General features: G+C 47.1%; 1 protein-coding gene across 2 annotated transcripts in view; it reads left to right on the forward strand.

Moving 5' to 3' along the window:
- The first annotated feature begins 13,308 nt into the window (after positions 1–13,308).
- LOC118218037 (sodium/calcium exchanger 1-like) overlaps positions 13,309–19,120 on the forward strand; it is a 122,803-nt gene continuing 116,991 nt past the window's right edge. For both annotated transcript variants that reach the window (XM_035400397.1, XM_035400398.1), the window contains exons 1-2: positions 13,309–13,861; positions 15,409–17,274. In XM_035400397.1, the coding sequence (XP_035256288.1) occupies positions 15,449–17,274 (1,826 nt within the window). In that variant the 5' untranslated portion in view covers positions 13,309–13,861; positions 15,409–15,448. The remainder of the gene's footprint in view (positions 13,862–15,408; positions 17,275–19,120) is intronic.

A 19,120-nucleotide genomic window follows, 5' to 3' on the forward strand; every position in this document is an offset into this window, starting at 1 on the left:
GCATCGCTGGATGTTCTCACCAGATCAGAGGCTGGCCATCACCACGCTCCCGTGGAAGCCCCTGGAGATGGCCCAGAACTGGCCTTCTAATTAATCTCGCCCCCCCTCCTCATTCCTGACCCCGCTGCTGTACGTGTGTCCTACCGCAGTCCTGATTCATCCCGCACGGCCGCACGGTCTCCCCGGTTACCGCCTTCGCCACCTGTCCCGTCTGCGGAGAAAGGCAGTGGCAAAATGTCACAGGGCTTACGCGAAAACCCTCATTTGCCGCGCGTGCTGTTCCAGGCAAGCTGGACCCCCGCCTCCGAAGGGAACGCGGCTCAGAGCCGGCCCGCCAGCGGATAGCGCCGAGCGGTCGAGGGGGAGGAAGCGGTCCCGCACGCGCTCAGTCCGCCCGCGAGCAACGTCTGTGCAGAGCCGCCAGGGAGCTCCTGGACACCTGAGGCTCATGAAACAATCTGTGGCCTGTCAACACTCACACTACGCTGAGCATTAACCCTTTTCTATATTGAACCTGTTTTATGACTATCAAAATTAGCCTGCTTCCTGCTTCTACTTCTGCTATCTCTTCTTCTATGTATTAGTCGGAGTAGTTGCAGTAGTCTTAGATTTGGTCTTATTACTCAATTTGACTGATTATTATAAGGAATGTAGTATAGTGTAGATAAAATAAATGATGGAAAGAAAGAGTCTGTAAAACATAAACAAAGATTATGGCAAAAGATATTAGCTGCCTTGCCTTTTTTAAATATCTCCAATAAAAGATTGGGTTTGATTGGGTTTGACCAGGACCTGGAGGGAAATTCCTACTCAAACAGCACAGGGGGGATTCTGGGACATTGACGGCCGCTATATAATAAGCTTACAGAAAAGGACGGACTCCATGAGTGAAAAGGAGGAGAGCCTGGTACAGTATCATTGGAAACCAAGGCGATGTCAGGAAAGGGGAAATGGGCTGAAGGCAATGTGAGGAAAGGGGAATTGGGCTGAAGCAATGGGTAGGGTGTAGGTATTGTAATCTAAAGGTCACAGGTTCAGTTCCCCGGTAGGACACTACCGTTGTACCCTTGAGCAAGGTACTCAACCTGCATTGCTTCAGTATATATCCAGCTCTATAAATGGATGCAATGTAAATGCTTTGTAAAAAAGTTGTGCAAGTCGCTCTGGATGAGAGCATCTGCTAAATGCCTGTAATTCAGAATTGTTCTCCTTTTCTTCTATCAATGAAACATAAAAAAGACATTGATATTTTAAACACTGTGTATAGTTATTGCACTTTCTATAGATGTATGATTCTCAGTGAAACAAGCTATTGTCATTGGTTAACGTTTGGTCATGGGACTAATTGTGGGAAGGTCAATGCTCTACGGTTTCTCATCATTATTTTCAGTCATGTCCAAAATGTACGTCAGCCATAGTAAATGAAGTCATCTAGTAAGCGATGCAGTGTAGTGGAGTTTCATTTTCTTATTTGCGTCTGTGTATGTCTGCCACCCGAGGTCAACACTGTGTGGTGTGCAGACAGTTTTACCTGCTACGCTTACATCACTGAGTTTGTTTACATTGTTAACTCCTGCTGCTCTCTTGCCAGGTTTCTCTTGGAAAAAAAGTAAATAATAAAAAAAAAAGATTTTATTCTCCACGAGGTTTCCTTGTAAAATAAAGGTTAAAGGTTGAATGAAAGAACACATAAGCGCTCCGGGAGAGAGCTAGCGCTGATTGGAGAAGAGGAGTATCTCTCGCTGGAGACAGCTGGTAGACCGTGGGTGCCTGGCGAACATTTCCGTTCCTCCCCCTTTTCTTCTGACGTTCGCAAAGAAACCGTACAAGCCAATAAATTCTCCATTAAAAACTCTGCGAACGTCCGCTTAGGGTCACTGACGCATCCATTCAGAAGTTCTCTTTTTCTAATGTTAAGAAAAAAGAAAATACTTGGCTTGGCTGAATTTTCCAAAAAAAACTTACCAGAATTTCAGTAAGTGTTGCTTGAACCGGGTTTTAGGGTAATCACACCTGTTTTCGTCTTACCCCACTCTAAGCAGAAGGATCCAGAGTGACTGGCTCATCATCTATTTAAATATGTCCAAAAGTAGTGTTGTGTTTTTACTCAAGAAGGGCTTTGCCTCTATTCCAAAAAGTGCCATTCATTTACAAAACTTATTAGGAATGTGGATAATTCAATGTGATGGTTATGATTATTTTACCGTTTCCGAAAAGGAATATTTGGCATATTCTGTCAGGATCCTGTCCAGTCTGTGGGCTGCATCACAGCACTTTAATTATGCGCCTCGAAACCCGAGCGCTGGGAACAGAATTAATGTTCACTGCAGTGGAGAGTGGACAGTGGAGTGGGAAAAATGATTTACTTTTACCAGAAAAACCTTCATCCGTTTGGCAGAACGTCTTGCTGAAGTTGGAGAAAACATTTCTTCTGGGACATTTAAAATTCTTGTCAGAAATGTTCTCGATAACGCATAATCCAGGAACACAGAGTCGGTTCCAGCCGTACAGGATGAAAGGAATATATCAGCGTAATACCATCATCTGATATTATCATAATCATAAAAAAGCAAAACGGTAACAAAAACAAGACAACATGATGAATGTGCACATAAACGTGATCGTTTGCTCCACCTTCTCATTTTACGGGCTGGTTATTCAGAAAGGATCATTTTCTCACAGAATATTATGTGCTTTCTCATTCCCCCTTCAGTTTTTAAATAGTACTGAAAGGTCCAGACTGATGTTGCATGAATATTATTTAAATAACATTACAAGCAGGATCAGTGCTGGCTCTAGGCATTTCTGACTAGGGTGGTCGCCTAGGGTGCAATCTGTCTGGGGGGGTGCCGGTGGCCCCCCACCCTTACCCCCCCCCCCCCCCCCTTCCGCAATCACGTGCGGGGGGTGAATAGGAAATATGTATTTAGGCCTACGCATGTTCCAGGCTCTGTAAATCGGCTATATGCTGTAATAGGTATTCACTGCATGACTGAAGTATGCGGGCCACCTGGGGATGTGGTAATGTGGCTGCTAGTGCACGCGCTCAGTACGTGTCTGTGTACACACGCTGCCTGTCTGCCATTCCAACTCACAGGTGAACTGCAGACCTGGGCCCGCGCTCGCGGGGAGAAGGAGGGCTGACCCAGGGGAATCGTTTTTGGGGAATTTCAGACCTCTCGTTCCGAGGCACTTTGTGAATCCTGGCGCTGTCTCACTGCTCGCGTTGAACAGGGCGGCTCCCTGCACTCCCTCAAGGCTCCTCCCTCCCGCAGCATAACATCCAATCTGCGCTCCCCCTGGTGCTCAGAGGCCAGAGGAGGGCTTCACGTTCCTTCCGACCCACTCTCCTGCAACCTCCCCCCCCCCCCTTTCCTGGCTCCATGATGGCGACGTCCCCCACCCTCTCCCCCGGCACCGGGGGGGCCGCTACGCCACACGGTTCCCGGGTCCCGGGGGATATATTTTAGCGTTGCACGCGGGCAGATTGTGATTGACAGCCGCTGCATAAAGGCGTTTGGGCTGGTAGAGGCTTTCCCGCTTAAAACCCCGGCACCCCGGACTCAGAGTGGGGTTAGGGTGAGTGGGGGATTTTATGCGTGAGTCGAGTCCCTTTTGCGTGTGTCAGCAGACATACTAAGCAGCGTGTCTACACACGCAGGTCTGCGTCTCACTGCGCTCTACCTTACTCACTGTATCTATCTGACTGCGCAGATGCCGATGAATCTCTCCCTGGGGAGTTTTATGTTTGCGTTTTTATGGCAGTTTCTTGTTTTCTAAGAACGTCTCGCCACTTAGTTACACTCAGGTGAGCTTCGGAGCAGCAGCACCAAACTGCCGCTGAAGTTCATTTGATGTTACGACGTCTTTCTGAGAACGTCTGATAGCTCTTCAGATTTCTTATTGATCTGGACGGGTTGTTTCAACAGCAGATATCCAAACGGTTGCTGGATGGGGGGGGGGTTTATTTGGCTTTATCTCCAAGTATAAAAGAGACCAAGAGTGTTGATGAGCATGTTGCCAAATTGCATCTCAGCGCTGATAGACAGATCTGTGTGTGATCTGTGTGCAGCCCGGGCTACAAGCTTGTCTTAATTTACACATCTTTAAAACCTCCTCCTCTTCTCTTCACAGGTCTGTAGATTATCATCTTTGAGCTGTGAAGTTAACTAAGGTCTCTGTGTGGCTCCACAAACCCTGAAATCTCAAAGCTGTGATCAACATGAAATGACTTCCATATTTTATTTCTGTGCAAATGTTTACCTAAATGTTAATCACTGTGCTGCATGCTAAGCATGCCACAGACAACCTGTTAATAATTTATACTCCCCTGAATTAAATAAATCCAAGTACAGTCGCTTACAAAATATACTGACACTGAATCCAACAAGAATTTTTAAAAATAGTTTTTTGTGATTCTGTATTTCATCTTTGAAAGGGCAGGGTCATTTTTATGAACATGCTACACTATAAAAAATAGATTGTTGATTCAGAGACTGTTGACAGATGTGCTTGTGGTTTCCAGGGCGATGATAGGATGCTTACGCTGGACCGGTGCCCCTGGACTGTGTGGGGTTGCTATGCGATATGGAGCATTATTACCCAATCCACACCAAGCTCAACAGCCCACAGTCTGACAGCCCATATGGCCAAATGAATCTTTAAAAATCCTGTGTAGCCCTGTGCTGTAACATGTTGAGCTCAATTCTATGTGAAATATGGCGTGTGGAAGATTAGTTCCTCGCTGTGTGAAGTGGCTGACAGACCTGTGGTCAGTGGAGAGAGAGAATGAGCTTTCCACTGCAGACCTCATACATACATCTCCAGGCTGCAATACTTTATCTCTAGTCACTGGTTAACCCTCCTATTCTGTTCATTTTTTAGGTACAGCAAAAATGTTCCCGGGTCAATCCCCATACAGGGGGGGTTTGCAAATACATGAAATGAACCATTTTCATTTAAAATGTTGATTACACTAATTAAGGCCAGTAGAAGAAGTTTCATACTGAAAAAATAATTTTAAGTATTTTTCCTAGATTTTCAAACTTTAAAAAGGGTCAAATTGACCCGCAACATAACAGGAGGGTTAAATCTGAGAGCCAGTTCCTGAGAATTTTGGGGTGAGGCTTGTTACCAACTTTAAAGATTACAGAGCAGGATTTCTGTTGAATATCGGTGAATGGATGGCTCTTTTAAAATGGTCGCTAAAGCGTTCTGGATATTTTCTTTTTGGCGTGATCCCAAATATGCCTTCTGGCAGAGCGGAAAAGACAGAAAGACCGCTACAAAATGGCTTCAGTGACACCCTCCTTCTCCAGCTCTTGTTTAGGAGGGGTCACAGTTTGTTGCCTTGACGACGGTCCCATTATATCCCCTCTGACACTGGGGCCTTTTGGGGGGGGGGGGGGGGCAGGGTGCACGGTTCACGGCGGGACTTGCATAGCGAATGTGAAGTTGACGTGATTTGGTGGGGTGGTGATGGGGGGGGGCGGTGGGTAAAGGGTTTGGGAGCCCCTCAGCATTGCTGAAGATGATGTACTATAAAAACAGGTATGACTCAGGGATGAACCGCCCCCCCCCCCCCAACCCCCAACCTGTGACGCTAATGTAGGTGAAAGCCCCTGTTCCATCTAAGTGAAGTGACTCAACACGCCTGTGGGGAATCCCGAAGCAGAAGTCATTCACCTCAGAAGCCACCTGCCTGAAGCTTAACTGGGCCGTCGTGCTGTGACTCAAAACTCATCCAAACCTCCTTTCAGACAAAATCAAGACAGGGCCTTGGGCAATGTGGCAGCTGACATACCGGCAAGTACAAAAACACAAACATACGTACGTACTTTCTGAGAGGCTCTGCACAAAGGAACGATCATGTGACAGATTAATAGCCAGAGAGAACTCGCACAGCACACATTTTATCAGCCAATTAGCTGGTGATTCCCCCGCTGCCAACGTGTCCATCAGGTATACGCACGACCTCATAGGGCGTCCGCATACATTAACAAACAAGCTTTATAGGTCAAAGGTCAAGGCCCTTATTCTGAGAGAAACTAATGGTGAGTGTTTCTTATGAGGTGGACCAGCCAGAGGCAATGGACACGAGGGCATTTTTTAAATCTAATTTGTCTGCACATCAGGCATTACGCAGTATGACTATGTGAGAAATGTTCTTTCTTATTTAAGCAATGCCCTACAGTGTTTTTTACTTTTGTCGCTCTTTAAAATGCCATTGTGTCACCAGCCCGAGTTCCGCAGGCGAACTGTTCTTCCTGCGCAGCCAGGGCAGACAGACAGACTGCAGGCAAACAGCTAACGCAAGGAGCAGCGATCAGCCAGGGGCAATCCTGCTGACTATCACTCTGGTTCCCAGGGCAACAGTTCGGCCAATCACCTGTCATCCTGCAGGATTCTCAAGGCAAGTCATTGCATCAGATACCAGCACTTTCTACTACTTGAACACTGCACTGACCTCATGGGCACTGTACCTGTATTAGGGCTCTTTTGATGTGTTAATATGAAACCCCTTAAGAAGTATTTCCTTTGCAGAAATGAGCCATTTTCTCCTGTGTCTACCCTCATGTTCTCATTCAGACGGCTGCTCTGTGGCTGAATGTGATCAGTGACGGCTACAACAAATAGACTACCTCCACACACCTTTCATGAATGGCTCTCACGAAGTAGGGATTTGTAGCGGGCTTTCTAGAAAATGATTATAGGCTCGGAAATTCCTCATAAGCTGAAAATGCATTCTGAACAGCGTAACGCAAAAACACCCCTCTCCCAGCGGTGGTGTGTAATTCCAAAATTGCGGCAAAAAGCGGTTATGTTTCTCTTCAAGTTATGCAATGTGAAGCAGCCGCGATGTAAGTGGATTCCCATAATGCAATAAGCGAGGAAAAACGTGTTTAAAGCTATAAGCTGAGAGAGGAAGTCTTTTCCGTATCCACAGACCCATTTTCTCTCCTTGAAGAAAAAATAAACTCATCTGGAATTTGGGTAAAGTGTGCCATGTGGAAAATCGTTGGTTTTCCTGGTAGAGGCCTGCATCTGGGGTTAGGTATGTAACAAACGTTTTTATATAGCATCCATATATCTCAATGGGAAGTCTTTGGACTCATCCTGGCTAAGCAGCTTGTTCAGGAGAACGAGGATGGTTTCCCACCAGCATCTTAAACTCTGGCATGAGCCCATGCCAGGACTGATATTCAAATATATCTGTTATTTGGTTGTGATATACGTGGTGTTTAAGCATGCATGCATACTTGTTTTTCATGATACATTTTCATAATATTTCACAGCTCTCTAAAATTCTGTGACTTTCATCTAAGTGCCATGAATTTAAGACGCATTCGCCATCACTTCAGGTCTCAATTTCAGCACTTTTCTTTTTTTTTTTAAATTCTTTATTTTATATATGTATATATATACATGCAAGTGTGCATTTTTGTATGTAGCGCATTGGATTTCCCTGTGTATGAAATGTGCTATTTAAATAAACTTGAACTTGGTTATTGAGTTCACTCCGGCGCTTCACTACAGTGGAATTATGGGATGGCGTTTACACATCCTGCCACACAGATCCAGCTCCATGGAAGATTCTGGGGTTTCCCGCTCGAAGGTCACGTGCACTGTCTGTCGCTCGGACGCGAGTTCTGCTGGGATGTGTCGACGCGAGGGCGACCGCTCTAATCGGCCAATAAGGAGCCGTGCAGACTCCGCGACAAGATGGCCGCCGCCACGGAGACTCGTCTGAAACGGACTGAAACTCGCATCCTCCAGGCGACCGGACGTAACGAAGACACACTTTCCAGGCCAGGACCGATGAACGGTCAAACATGGCATTTTCGGCATTTATATGACGACATACACTCGTATTCAGAGCAACTTACCAAGCGCGTTTCAGATCAGAGCTCATATGCTAAAGCAAGAAGTTCGGTTGCCAAACATGAGACACAGACAGAGTCAGAGACAAATCTGAGTCAACTGTAGAGGCAAGTGCAAGGAACTGATAAGAGGACGAATGTCGCTTTTCATCAGCTGGGAACACACACTGTCAATTCTGTCTCCCATGAGCCCCTGACAGCCTGGGCTGAAATGCCTTATTTTACTCAGAGCTGTACCTCTTTACATAGGTGAGCTCGATGTTTGGTACAATTGTATATTTTTTTCTTGATTTGACTTTTTACTCCACAATTTTAGATTTGTGATCAAACAATTTAACATTGGGATAAAGTGCAGATTCTCAATTCATCACAGGGTATTTTTTGTACATTTTGGTTTCATCATGTAGAAATTACAGCATTTTAGTCCAGTATGATTACTGTAATTTAATCTGCAGAAGAGTTTCAAAATTTTTTTTTCAGAGGCTAAAATCTTGTTTTGACACGGGTCTGGTTGGCGTATGAGCTTCTGAACCAGTTTCAGGCCCTGACATGGATTCCCCTTGGTAGGGAATAGAATCTGGTTCAATACCCTCTGGCTAATTCTCATAACTGTAAGGTTGCCCGGGAAACTGTTGATCTCCATCGTGCTGTTGACCGTGTCAAACTGGGCCGGGGAAGGGCCGGTCCAGTGGGGCCTGCGGGGTCCAGCCCCAAACCGGGCCAGGGAAGGGCCAGCCCACTGGGACCTGCGCACTCCAGCCCTGGGCACAGCTCGGAACTCGAGGCCCAGGCTTCTGAAGCTGTGGGCCCGGCCCTAGAGAGGCGCAGATGGCCTGGGCCGGGCCTTAAGCCACAGCAGACACACAGGCACGTGGCACGAGCTCCTTCCAGGTCTTCAGCGGCTGGCTGCCAATGGGATGAGCTCTGCCTCAGCACACAGTGAACAACAACACAACCCCCCAAACGCTAAGCAGCTCCAGAATCCTGCAGAATGTGACTATTCCCTCCATTTCCTGACGAAGAAAGGCTATGCATGCGTCATGCTGGAAGAGTATCTTTGATTCTCCGTTGGTGGCTAACCGTAGTGCTACTCCTTTACTTAGACTCCACTACCAAGGACGTGCAGGTTAGGCTACTAACCTGCATTCACAGGGCAATGCTGTAAAAGAGCATGAGTGCTCAGTCAACCTACCCAGTATAAATGAAGTTTAACAAATAAACACTGTCAGTATTCCACAGGGAAAGAGAAACCACGATCGGTTATTAATCTGATTCTTCACGGTGGAGTAAACAGGTTTGATTTGTGGGTGAAGGGTCACATTCGCAGAGCTAGTACCTCAGACTGGCTGTGTGGTGGAACATCCCAGCATGTTTCACAATATCAGGTCAAAACTCACTCACTGTTTACACAGAAAACTCCATTTTCTGTCCGACCGTATGTGTGCAGTGACACTCTGTGCAGACAGACAGCTGCATTTCATGTTCAGTAAACTCTGTCAGTCACAGAATTAAAAATAGATAGAATGCCCAAGATGTTACTCCCACTAGGGTAGGTCAGATAATGATTGTGAAGATGAAGTTACAAAAAATTTAGTTTTCCAGATATTGACCTAAATTCGAACAACATTTGTACTTAATTTTGACTTAAAAGTAGTCGTTACACTTTGCATTTTCAAACTCAGTTCTATCAGTTACATTTAGTGATCGCTGAATTCGCCAAACCGTGTTTGTGAAAAAAAGAAGATATTTGCTTTTAACATAAGTGACAAACAAGGACAAAGTTGATTGAATCAGGCACGCTGATGGTGCATTTGGTGCAGAAAATACATGAATAAAGAAATGCAGGTGATATTTGCACCCATTTTCTGTGCTTTCCCAGTTTTCGTCTCCCAAATTGTCTCCCCTTCCCCCCCTTGTGTAGTGCTGATGATGCACTCTTTTCCACGGATTTCCACGGAATTGCTAGATCCCAGAGAATGTCGAAGCGGGTTGCACCATTACCAACTTGGTTATCGTAGAAACAACCAGCCAATGGGATCGGTTGTTCTGAAACGGCCATTTGCAATCCTTAGACCCAAAATGGTCACATTTGAGAAATGACTCATGATTAGATTATACTGCTACTGAGTTGTACATGCTGGAATGCAGCCAAACATATTCAAATATACTGCACCTAACGCCGCCATTATGAAAATGAAACATTAGATTACTAAAAATATACGGAGCCATATGGCAAATTGGTACCTTTGCAATACATCAATAGAATTTTTTTATAACAAAATTATTAAAATTATTTACACAAATATTATGCATTGTGATCTGACTGGGTGAAACTGATAATATACTGCACAGCAAGCAAATAAATAAATAAATAAATAAAAATGTGTTCAGGCTGGATTTGTGGATTATGCACACGCACGTGTTATCAACGTGGAGAGAGGGGAAGCCTGAACTGCACCTGCTCCTTCCACATCTCCATAAACAGAACCAGGCCAGGGGAGCCGAGGTGTGCCAAACACATCACCCCATCGTCCCTGTGTTGTTTCCTGCACCGCACGTTAGCCCATCGTCCCTGTGCTGTTTCCTGCACCGCACGTCATCAAATAAGTACATAAGTAAAGGACACATTCACGTTCACGTCTTGAAAAGAAAACAAGAGATTTGTCATCAGAACATGGGAGCTTACAGGAGGAAATTAGCACAAAGAACTGATGCTGCATGGAACAGCTTGTCAGGGCAGGTAGTCAGAACAGAGCCGGCTGGGATATGCCAGGCCAGGTTTGCTTAGTGCTGCGCAGGTTTTGGACTGTGCTCTGACTTTCGGCTGGGGTGTGTGAGATGGCGGATGACGGCAGGGTTACGAGTGCGATCACTGTTATTGGGGGGGGGGGGGGGCTTTCAGGGGGGCTCTGGTCTCTTTTGGGGGGGGGGGGGGGAGCTCTGTGCTCCCCCTGCATCCCCCATAATTCAGCCGCTGGTGCTGCATAATCTCATGGAAGCAGGGTGAAATGATGAATGATGAGACAAAATGAAGTCCGGTGAACATTCCTCTGTACTGCTCAAATAAATGGCAGCAAACCAATGAGCACTCGTACAGAGAGGACCTGCTGACAGGGATTCGCTACATGTGCACTGAATGAGTTTAAGATTTTAAAAGGTGAGTGCTACTGATAATACTGCCCCACATATTTTCATCTTTTTTTACTTACAGTTTCTCTAAAAGGGGTACAAGTATGGTCTATTTACAGCGCCCCTGCTGGTTAGAGGCCAGTATTGCATGCAATACAGCCACTGCTAATATCCATGTGCAGTATCTGTACTGGTTTGTTAGGACTGCACACAACACCTTAAAATGTTGATAAGCATTTTTCTGGATGAATACAGTCCACCGTTGTTGCACAATAGATTTTTAAAAAGTAATATACATATTTTCTCAATTTGCAGTTACAAATAGGTAGGAAATAGGTTATTGTGTAGCCAAACAGATACAATGGCACATTTCAGTGGTCATGTGCAGTCATTTTTATGAGAAATTCACCAGGACACTGATGTTAACACCCTTAATTCTGTGCTGGGGGACATTTCAGGGCTCCAATGAGCCAGGACCTCAATATAACACATCATCCTAATATTAAATAAATCTTCAGATTTACTTCAGAATGAATTTACACTATTTCCCGGGAACAAATCCTGCTCATGCTACTGTTTATGTCCAGAAAGTTCCGCCACTTGACTGAGTCTCTCATCCAGGCCAATATGGGAAGTGGGGGGGGGGGGGGGGGATTACAAAGGATTTCCATTTAATAGACTTCCCATAATGCAACAGACAAGCGTGCTCTTTGTTGTGGTGCCCGTGGTGCTATTTATCTTGCCAATGAATTAAACTGCTTTGGTTTGTTCAAAGGGAAGTTTCGCTCATTTAAAAACATAAAAATCTGCATTGCATTTTTAATCGCAATCATTTAAATGACTAAACAGACAACACAGCAATGATTGCCTTGCTTTGCAATACAATTTCCCACGTAGTGTGGTTTGTGAATGTGATTAGGAATTCATGTGGATGTAAAAAAAAAAAAAAAAAAAAATGCGGAACTATTTCTGTATATCATCTTACAGCTGTTTTGTTCCTCTGCTATTTGTGTCTCCCATCCTGACGGGCACATTTCCAGCAGCAAGCTGCCTGTGTGCTGCAGAGCGCTGATACTGCATGCACGCTTTTCCCAGCATCATCGGGGAACTGCTCCATCCCAGAGGACGTCACAGTGGACCACCAACAACTGTTTTTTTTTTTTTTTTTTCAGAAATATAAATGCTTAGGATTGAGAATGCATTGCTCCTAACATCAACATTGTGAAAATGAAACACTATACTTCTGAAAATGCTACCATATAACACACTGGCACCTTTACAATAGGATTTCTGTGGAATATTTTAAAGAAAATTTTGCGCAGAACAATGAAATTCACTGTGCCAATATGTTAGAAACTTATATCAGTCCAATGACGCTGGTTTGGTTTTCATCTTGAAGGCAGTTCTTTTCTAGAATGAATTGATGCAGCTGTTTTGTCAACATGTTTGAAGGGGTGTATTCTCCTGAGAACATTTGACAAGATTGTCAAACATAAGCTTCATGGGGTATTTCTGCATATGAGAAGGGCATTTTGGATGCCCTAGGCTAGGATATTTTTTGATGATTAGAAAGAGCATCTTATTTCGTCTTTCGTTCTCGTTTCATATGCAACGTACAATGTACATACACGCATAGTTCAGTTTCATATCAGCTAAATAAGTCTATTTTTAACAGTTCTTAAATTCCAGAAAAAGTAGCCTACTGTTATTTTCCTGCTCAGAAGCGCAATTGGCCCCTATAGGCCTATCTGTGAATAAGCACATCTTTATTGTGAATGAAGTTTTGAATGGACCCCGAAGATCAGTGACGTGTTCAGACTGTGAGAGGTTCGCGTGTATTGAAGCATCAATAATAAACAGCGAGTATCAATGACGCTTAAAACGGACTTTCATTGATATAGTAGCACCATCAGAAATGCCGAATGGAAGTCCGGTATTAAATCCACCCTTTGGTAATAGTCTGAAAAAAAAGTATTTATATGATACAATTTGATATATTTCAACGATGCACTGCAGTTTAGAGGGAGTATGGCATATGGCAGCACGCCCGTACAATTTCCGTGTTACCACGTTGCCGTACGCATACATGATCCATTGAGAAAATATGGTATGCCACAATAAGCAAACTTTAAACCGTTTAAAGAGTGCTCTCGCATTTTCTGGAAAAAATACATTCTATATCCTACGGTAGCCCGGCTTCTTGTGGAAAATACTCATCGCGAAAACAAAGGAAGACAAATAATGATAAATGATCAAAAAGAAAAATAGTTATAGGCTACCTCTGGGCTATGTGGGAGGGTCTGGTCGTCGATAAGAAGGTTGGCAACGCGCCATGACGCATTGCAAGTCTACTTGCTCCCCCTCTCTGTGGCGGAGCCTGCGAAACCCTCATAACGGAAAATATCCCAGCAACACACAGCTGGGCGAGAGAGCGCGAGCTGCTGTACAACTCCGTGTCTCGCGCCGCGCGGCAGTGCTCCAGTCTCAGCCTGAACTCCGGCAGCACTCTTTCGCGATACTGAAGCGTCGGGAAGGAAAGAATGCGGAAGAATTGTCAGCACACCTTTTTGCCCACAGAACTGCAGATTTTTCCGATATCGTCCGTTATCTGATTGTTTCACACTGGTCGCGGGAACTCGTGCGTATATGGGAACTTTCGTAGCCTTTCGTCCCTTTTACTTATCGGAGGGTAGCGCTTCCTAATCTCGTATAAAAACCAAAACGAATGTGAGTGCTGGTACCACTTACGGCTGCTGGCGCTACTTCTACTACTACTACTCGTACTACAACTACTACGTAACCGACCACTACATCCGATTCCTGCCTTTATATTTCAGTTACTTTGGGAAAAGGTGAGACCCTCGCTACTTTTAAATCATTAATATATTCATTTCACAGTTGTCAGTTTATTCAGTTGAATTCGACATAAACTCAGTCGCGTGGTATTAGTCAGCTACGTTTCGTAGAACCACATTGATGACCCGTCTTAAATGGGTGCACTGAAGGTAGGCTATAATTAGGATGATTATTGTCTGTTTAGGTAGGCTATGTGGACGATTGGAACCAATGCAGAAGCGACTTGATGGGTCATATTGAGACATGTTTCGTTGTTTGATAATGCTTGTATATATTAGTCTACTGCTTCGGCCGTTTGGTGCCGATTTATGAAGGACTTTGTACTGAAGCATAGCCGTCCCTAATTGACTCCCGTTTCTATCACTTTACCTTGTGAATGCTGTCATGAAGCTCGTTTTTTGGTCGCACAATCAGACATGCACATATTGCACGAAACAATTAAACGCACTATGCAGGATTTAAGTGTAGCCTGTACATGCACACTACGAATTATATAATAGGTTATTTCGCGATTATTTGCCGTGTAATTTAATTGAACATCTGCATTAGCTCCTCGCTCACGATTGACATATCCTGGAGACTTAAACGCTTATCTGATGAAATGTACACTAACCACGGTGAATGTATACTGAAAATAGGCTACACAAAACAATTTAGGATATAGTTTGTGTAGTATCCTCATATTTAGCATGATTCCTGAAGTCAAGCAAAATCTCCGAATGGGTGCTACTGTCCCATTGAAAATGCCGTGGAACTACATCAGTAGGAGAAATAGAAGCGCCCGGGATGGCTTGGAATATCGGCGCGGTAGTGATTTTGCTTTAAGTTTGGACGTAGGGACACTTTCCTACATCAGTACATTCATATTATGCGGAATTGGGTTATTGTGACCCGGAGAACCGTGTTTCTGGAAGGCGAAATCTGTAGGAGTACATATGAGCCGTGCTTTTGCTGTATCCAGTGGTATATCGTTGTACCGATAGCGGCAAATGGTGAATGGGCGAACGTTATTGGCGAAAGCATCTTTAGTGGAGTGTATCAATGCATCTTTCGTGTATTTGCTATCAGTAACTGCGGTGTTGTCCATCGCGCCGGTTGTTCAGCATCCCAATAAACCCGTGTGAAGGAAGTTGCTATTTTTCGGCTATTGTTAAAATCTTGTGTGTGTATATATGTTTATGCTATTTATTTATTTAGGATAATCTGTATATGTAGACATTGTTTCTCCAATAAAATTAATCAGAGTTCTATATTGTAACAGATTAATAAAACATTCTTTATTTTAATAAATGATTGTATTATTAAAATCAGGGTGATGTAAGTGTATTTGAATATTCATCCCTCCAGGTGAGAAGAGATATATAATTTAGCGCTTTTTTCTCTCCCTCTCTGCGATCCATTCAGTGCCGTATTTAGCTTTCTGTGAGCGCTGCGCCCTTACATTGAAGAAAGAGCTGCAAGGTGTGACTGAGCTGTGACTTCACTGTCTTTCATTTCTTTTCATGCCCTCCGTCTTTTTTTTCCTCCCCGTTATGTTCTGCAGGCTTAGGAAGAGCGGGGGAAACACCGTCCCTCTCGGCATCATGCGACAACCGGCGACTGCGTCCTTCCTCTCCCTCGGCCTGCCGCTCTTCGTCGCGCTGGCGGTCCTGCTCCTCAGCGTTCAGCGCGGCGAGGCCGCTGGCCCGGACCACAAAGCGGACAGAGAGGGCTCCTCTCCGGCCAACTTCACGAAAGACCCGTGCACCGGAACGTATGAGTGCCTGCCGGGCGTGATCCTTCCAGCGTGGGAGCCCCAGAACCCGTCCTTCGGCGACAAGGTGGCGCGGGCGACGGTCTACTTCGTGGCCCTGGTCTACATGTTCCTGGGCGTCTCCATTATCGCGGATCGCTTCATGGCGTCCATCGAGGTCATCACGTCGCAGGAGAAGGAGATCACCATCAAGAAGTCCAACGGCGAGACCACCACCACCACGGTGCGGATCTGGAACGAGACCGTGTCCAACCTCACGCTCATGGCCCTGGGCTCCTCGGCCCCCGAGATCCTGCTGTCCGTCATCGAGGTGTGCGGACACAAGTTCGAGGCGGGCGAACTGGGGCCCAGCACCATCGTGGGCAGCGCCGCCTTCAACATGTTCGTCATCATCGGCATCTGCGTCTACGTCGTCCCCGACGGGGAGCACCGGAAGGTCAAGCACCTGAGGGTGTTCTTCGTCACCGCCACCTGGAGCATATTCGCGTACATCTGGCTTTACTTGATCTTGGCGGTCATCTCCCCGGGGGTGGTCCAGGTCTGGGAGGGCCTGCTCACTCTGTTCTTCTTCCCCATCTGCGTGGTGTTCGCCTGGGTGGCCGACCGGCGGCTCCTGATCTACAAGTACGTGTACAAGCGCTACAGGGCGGGGAAGCAGCGGGGCATGATCATCGAGACCGAAGGCGACCGGCCACTCCCCTCCAAGGTGGACATCGAGATGGACGGCAAGATGCTCAACTCCCACGCCGTGGACTTCCTGGACGGAACCCTGGCCCTGGACCTGGACGACAAAGACCTGGACGAGGAGGAGACCAGGAGGGACATGGCGAAGATCCTGAAGGAGCTGAAGCAGAAGCATCCGGACAAAGAGGTGGAGCAGCTGATCGAGCTGGCCAACTACCAGGTGCTGAGCCAGCAGCAGAAGAGCCGGGCCTTCTACCGCTGCCAGGCCACCAGGCTGATGACGGGGGCGGGGAACATCCTGAAGAAGCACGCGGCCGACCAGGCCAGGAAGGCCGTCAGCATGCACGAGGTGCGCCCCGACGTGGCCGAGAACGACCCCGTCACCAAGGTCTTCTTCGACCCCGGCTCATACCAGTGCCTGGAGAACTGCGGCACGGTGGCGGTCAACGTGGTGCGCCGCGGCGGCGACCTCGCCAACACCGTCTCCGTGGAGTTCCGCACCGAGGACGGCACGGCCAACGCCGGGTCCGACTACGAGTTCACCGAGGGCGTGGTGATCTTCAAGCCCGGCGAGACGCAGAAGGAGATCCGGGTGGGGATCATCGACGACGACATCTTCGAGGAGGACGAGAACTTCCTCATCCACCTCAGCAACGTGAAGGTGCTCGCCGAGGGCGGGGACGAGGAGAACCCGGAGGCCAATCACGTGGAGACCCTTGCCTGCCTGGGCCTGCCCACCACCGCCACCGTCACCATCTTTGACGACGACCACGCCGGCATCTTCACGTTCGAGGAGCCGGTGACGCACGTGAGCGAGAGCGTGGGGACTATGGAAGTGAAGGTCCTGCGGACGTCCGGAGCCCGCGGGGTGGTTGTTGTGCCCTACAAGACAGTCGAAGGCACAGCTAAGGGAGGAGGAGAGGACTTTGAAGACTCCCACGGCGTGCTGGAGTTCCAGAACGACGAGATATTGTAAGTGCCCCGCTTCGAACTGTGCTATTTTGTTTCATCGTTTCTCTGAGCCATGCGATGCAATTCCTTGGACTGACGGCACACTGTGAGCTGCACTGCTAAAGCTAGCCAGCCTGTGCGTTCTCCCCAAAACCCTGAACAAGTGCGAAAATCAGAAAACAAGTGCAAATACTGAGAATTCCTCTCAGCAAACGTTCAGTACCGTGGAGAGCTTTGTCTGTGTCTAGCCCTTCAGTGTGCGGTCAGTCGTCATGTCCTTCCAAAACGCATGTCTGTGATGTTTTTTTGATGCCCTTTTTTTACGTGCTGTTGCCATGACGCAGTGGACGGGGCTCAGGCCCCACGGCTGGGTCCTCATCGGGTTCCTGCGTGTCTCCACTCTTCCCTCCTCTGCCTGTCTTCATTTCCCATTTCCTTTGGGCTCTGCTTGTAGATGTAGCGGTTTGTGTCTTCATGGAGAGAGAGAGAGAGAGAAAAGAAACGAACGTCAAGCTTCATTTCACACCATAATCTGTGCTTATTGAACATGCGCCTTGATTAGCGAGCGTACAGCTGGGCTCTGTGGATGTTTCAGCGGGCTTTAAACCGATCTGCCAGCTGCGCGTCTCTCCTGGTGAGGGTGCAGAACTGAAGCCGCGAGGAGATCGCGTAGCGCCCGTTTGATGCTCCGTGAAATGTTTCGCTAATGAAAACGTGGGAAACGTCTCTTTAAGTGATCAATCCCATCGTTGCCGTGAGGCATTTGAAATCATTGGCGCGGGTGCAGGTCTCATCTGAGCAGCGTCTCTTATGTTCTCTGTGTTGTTTGAGAACATCAAAATGTACGTATTTCCCCGGATGAAATGGGTTTGATTAGTGAAGTGTGCAGGGATTTGTGCGCTGGAATATACAGTCACAGAGTCTCCACGGGGCGTCTTAACATGATCCATTTCTTAGACCCCCTCTCTTGTTCTCGTGTTAATTTTGACTGCTGTGAAAATACTGAATGAATGTGTAAAGTACCAGCGTAAATGGAAAGCTGTGAATGCACTGGGATGTGCGCAGCTGCAGCTGCTCTGTGTGTGGCTAACGGTCTCAGCTGCGCGGCTCTTACCGCGGCGGGACGGGGGTGCGGGGGGGAACCCGGCGAATTCGCACGGGTGCGAGGCCGCGGTGCTCTGTCCCGTCGCAGGGTTTTAAATCCACACGGGCGAGTCAAACGGAGCGGCTAACGGGCTGCTAACGGGCTCGGCTAACGGGCTCGGCTAACGGGCTCGGCCTCGGGACTGGTCCGAGCGCGGCATTCCGGAGCTCCCTGCTCACGCCCCCTGCTGCGGCAGTCCTGCTGCAGTCAGGGGGGATTTAATACCGCTCGTCCGGGTGACATGATGGAGGGCTCTGCAGGAGCGGGGCGTCTGGCTGTTTAACGGGACCGTTCCCCGCGCGCGACTCCGGCGCGGTTAGGCGGCTCCGCGCGCGTTTCCCGGGCTGACGGGACGAGGGAGACACACAGCGTGGGGTTTCACTGTGGCGGATCACCACGGAGTTCAGCTCACAGCGGCTTTCATTTCTTAAATACCAATCCAATGCTGCTTACAGTGAGATCACCATGATCTCACCAACATAATCTGGACCTGAGTCAGATCCTTTCCGTAATTTAAAGCTTGTCCATCAACAACTGCTGAAATCTGTGAAAACACAGATTTGTGAAAACAGAGAGCAAAAAAACATCTTTTTGTAGTTGCGACAAAAATAAGTGCTCTCCTGCACAACGTATGTTTACTGTAATTAATGGCTCTGAATAAGAAACTCCGGGATTTGCTGTGTGTTTTGTGTAACCGCGGGAAACGTAATCCTGTCTGCAGTC

This window comes from Anguilla anguilla, chromosome 18 (assembly GCF_013347855.1).
Source record: "Anguilla anguilla isolate fAngAng1 chromosome 18, fAngAng1.pri, whole genome shotgun sequence".
In the NCBI taxonomy this organism is placed as follows: Eukaryota; Metazoa; Chordata; class Actinopteri; order Anguilliformes; family Anguillidae; genus Anguilla; species Anguilla anguilla.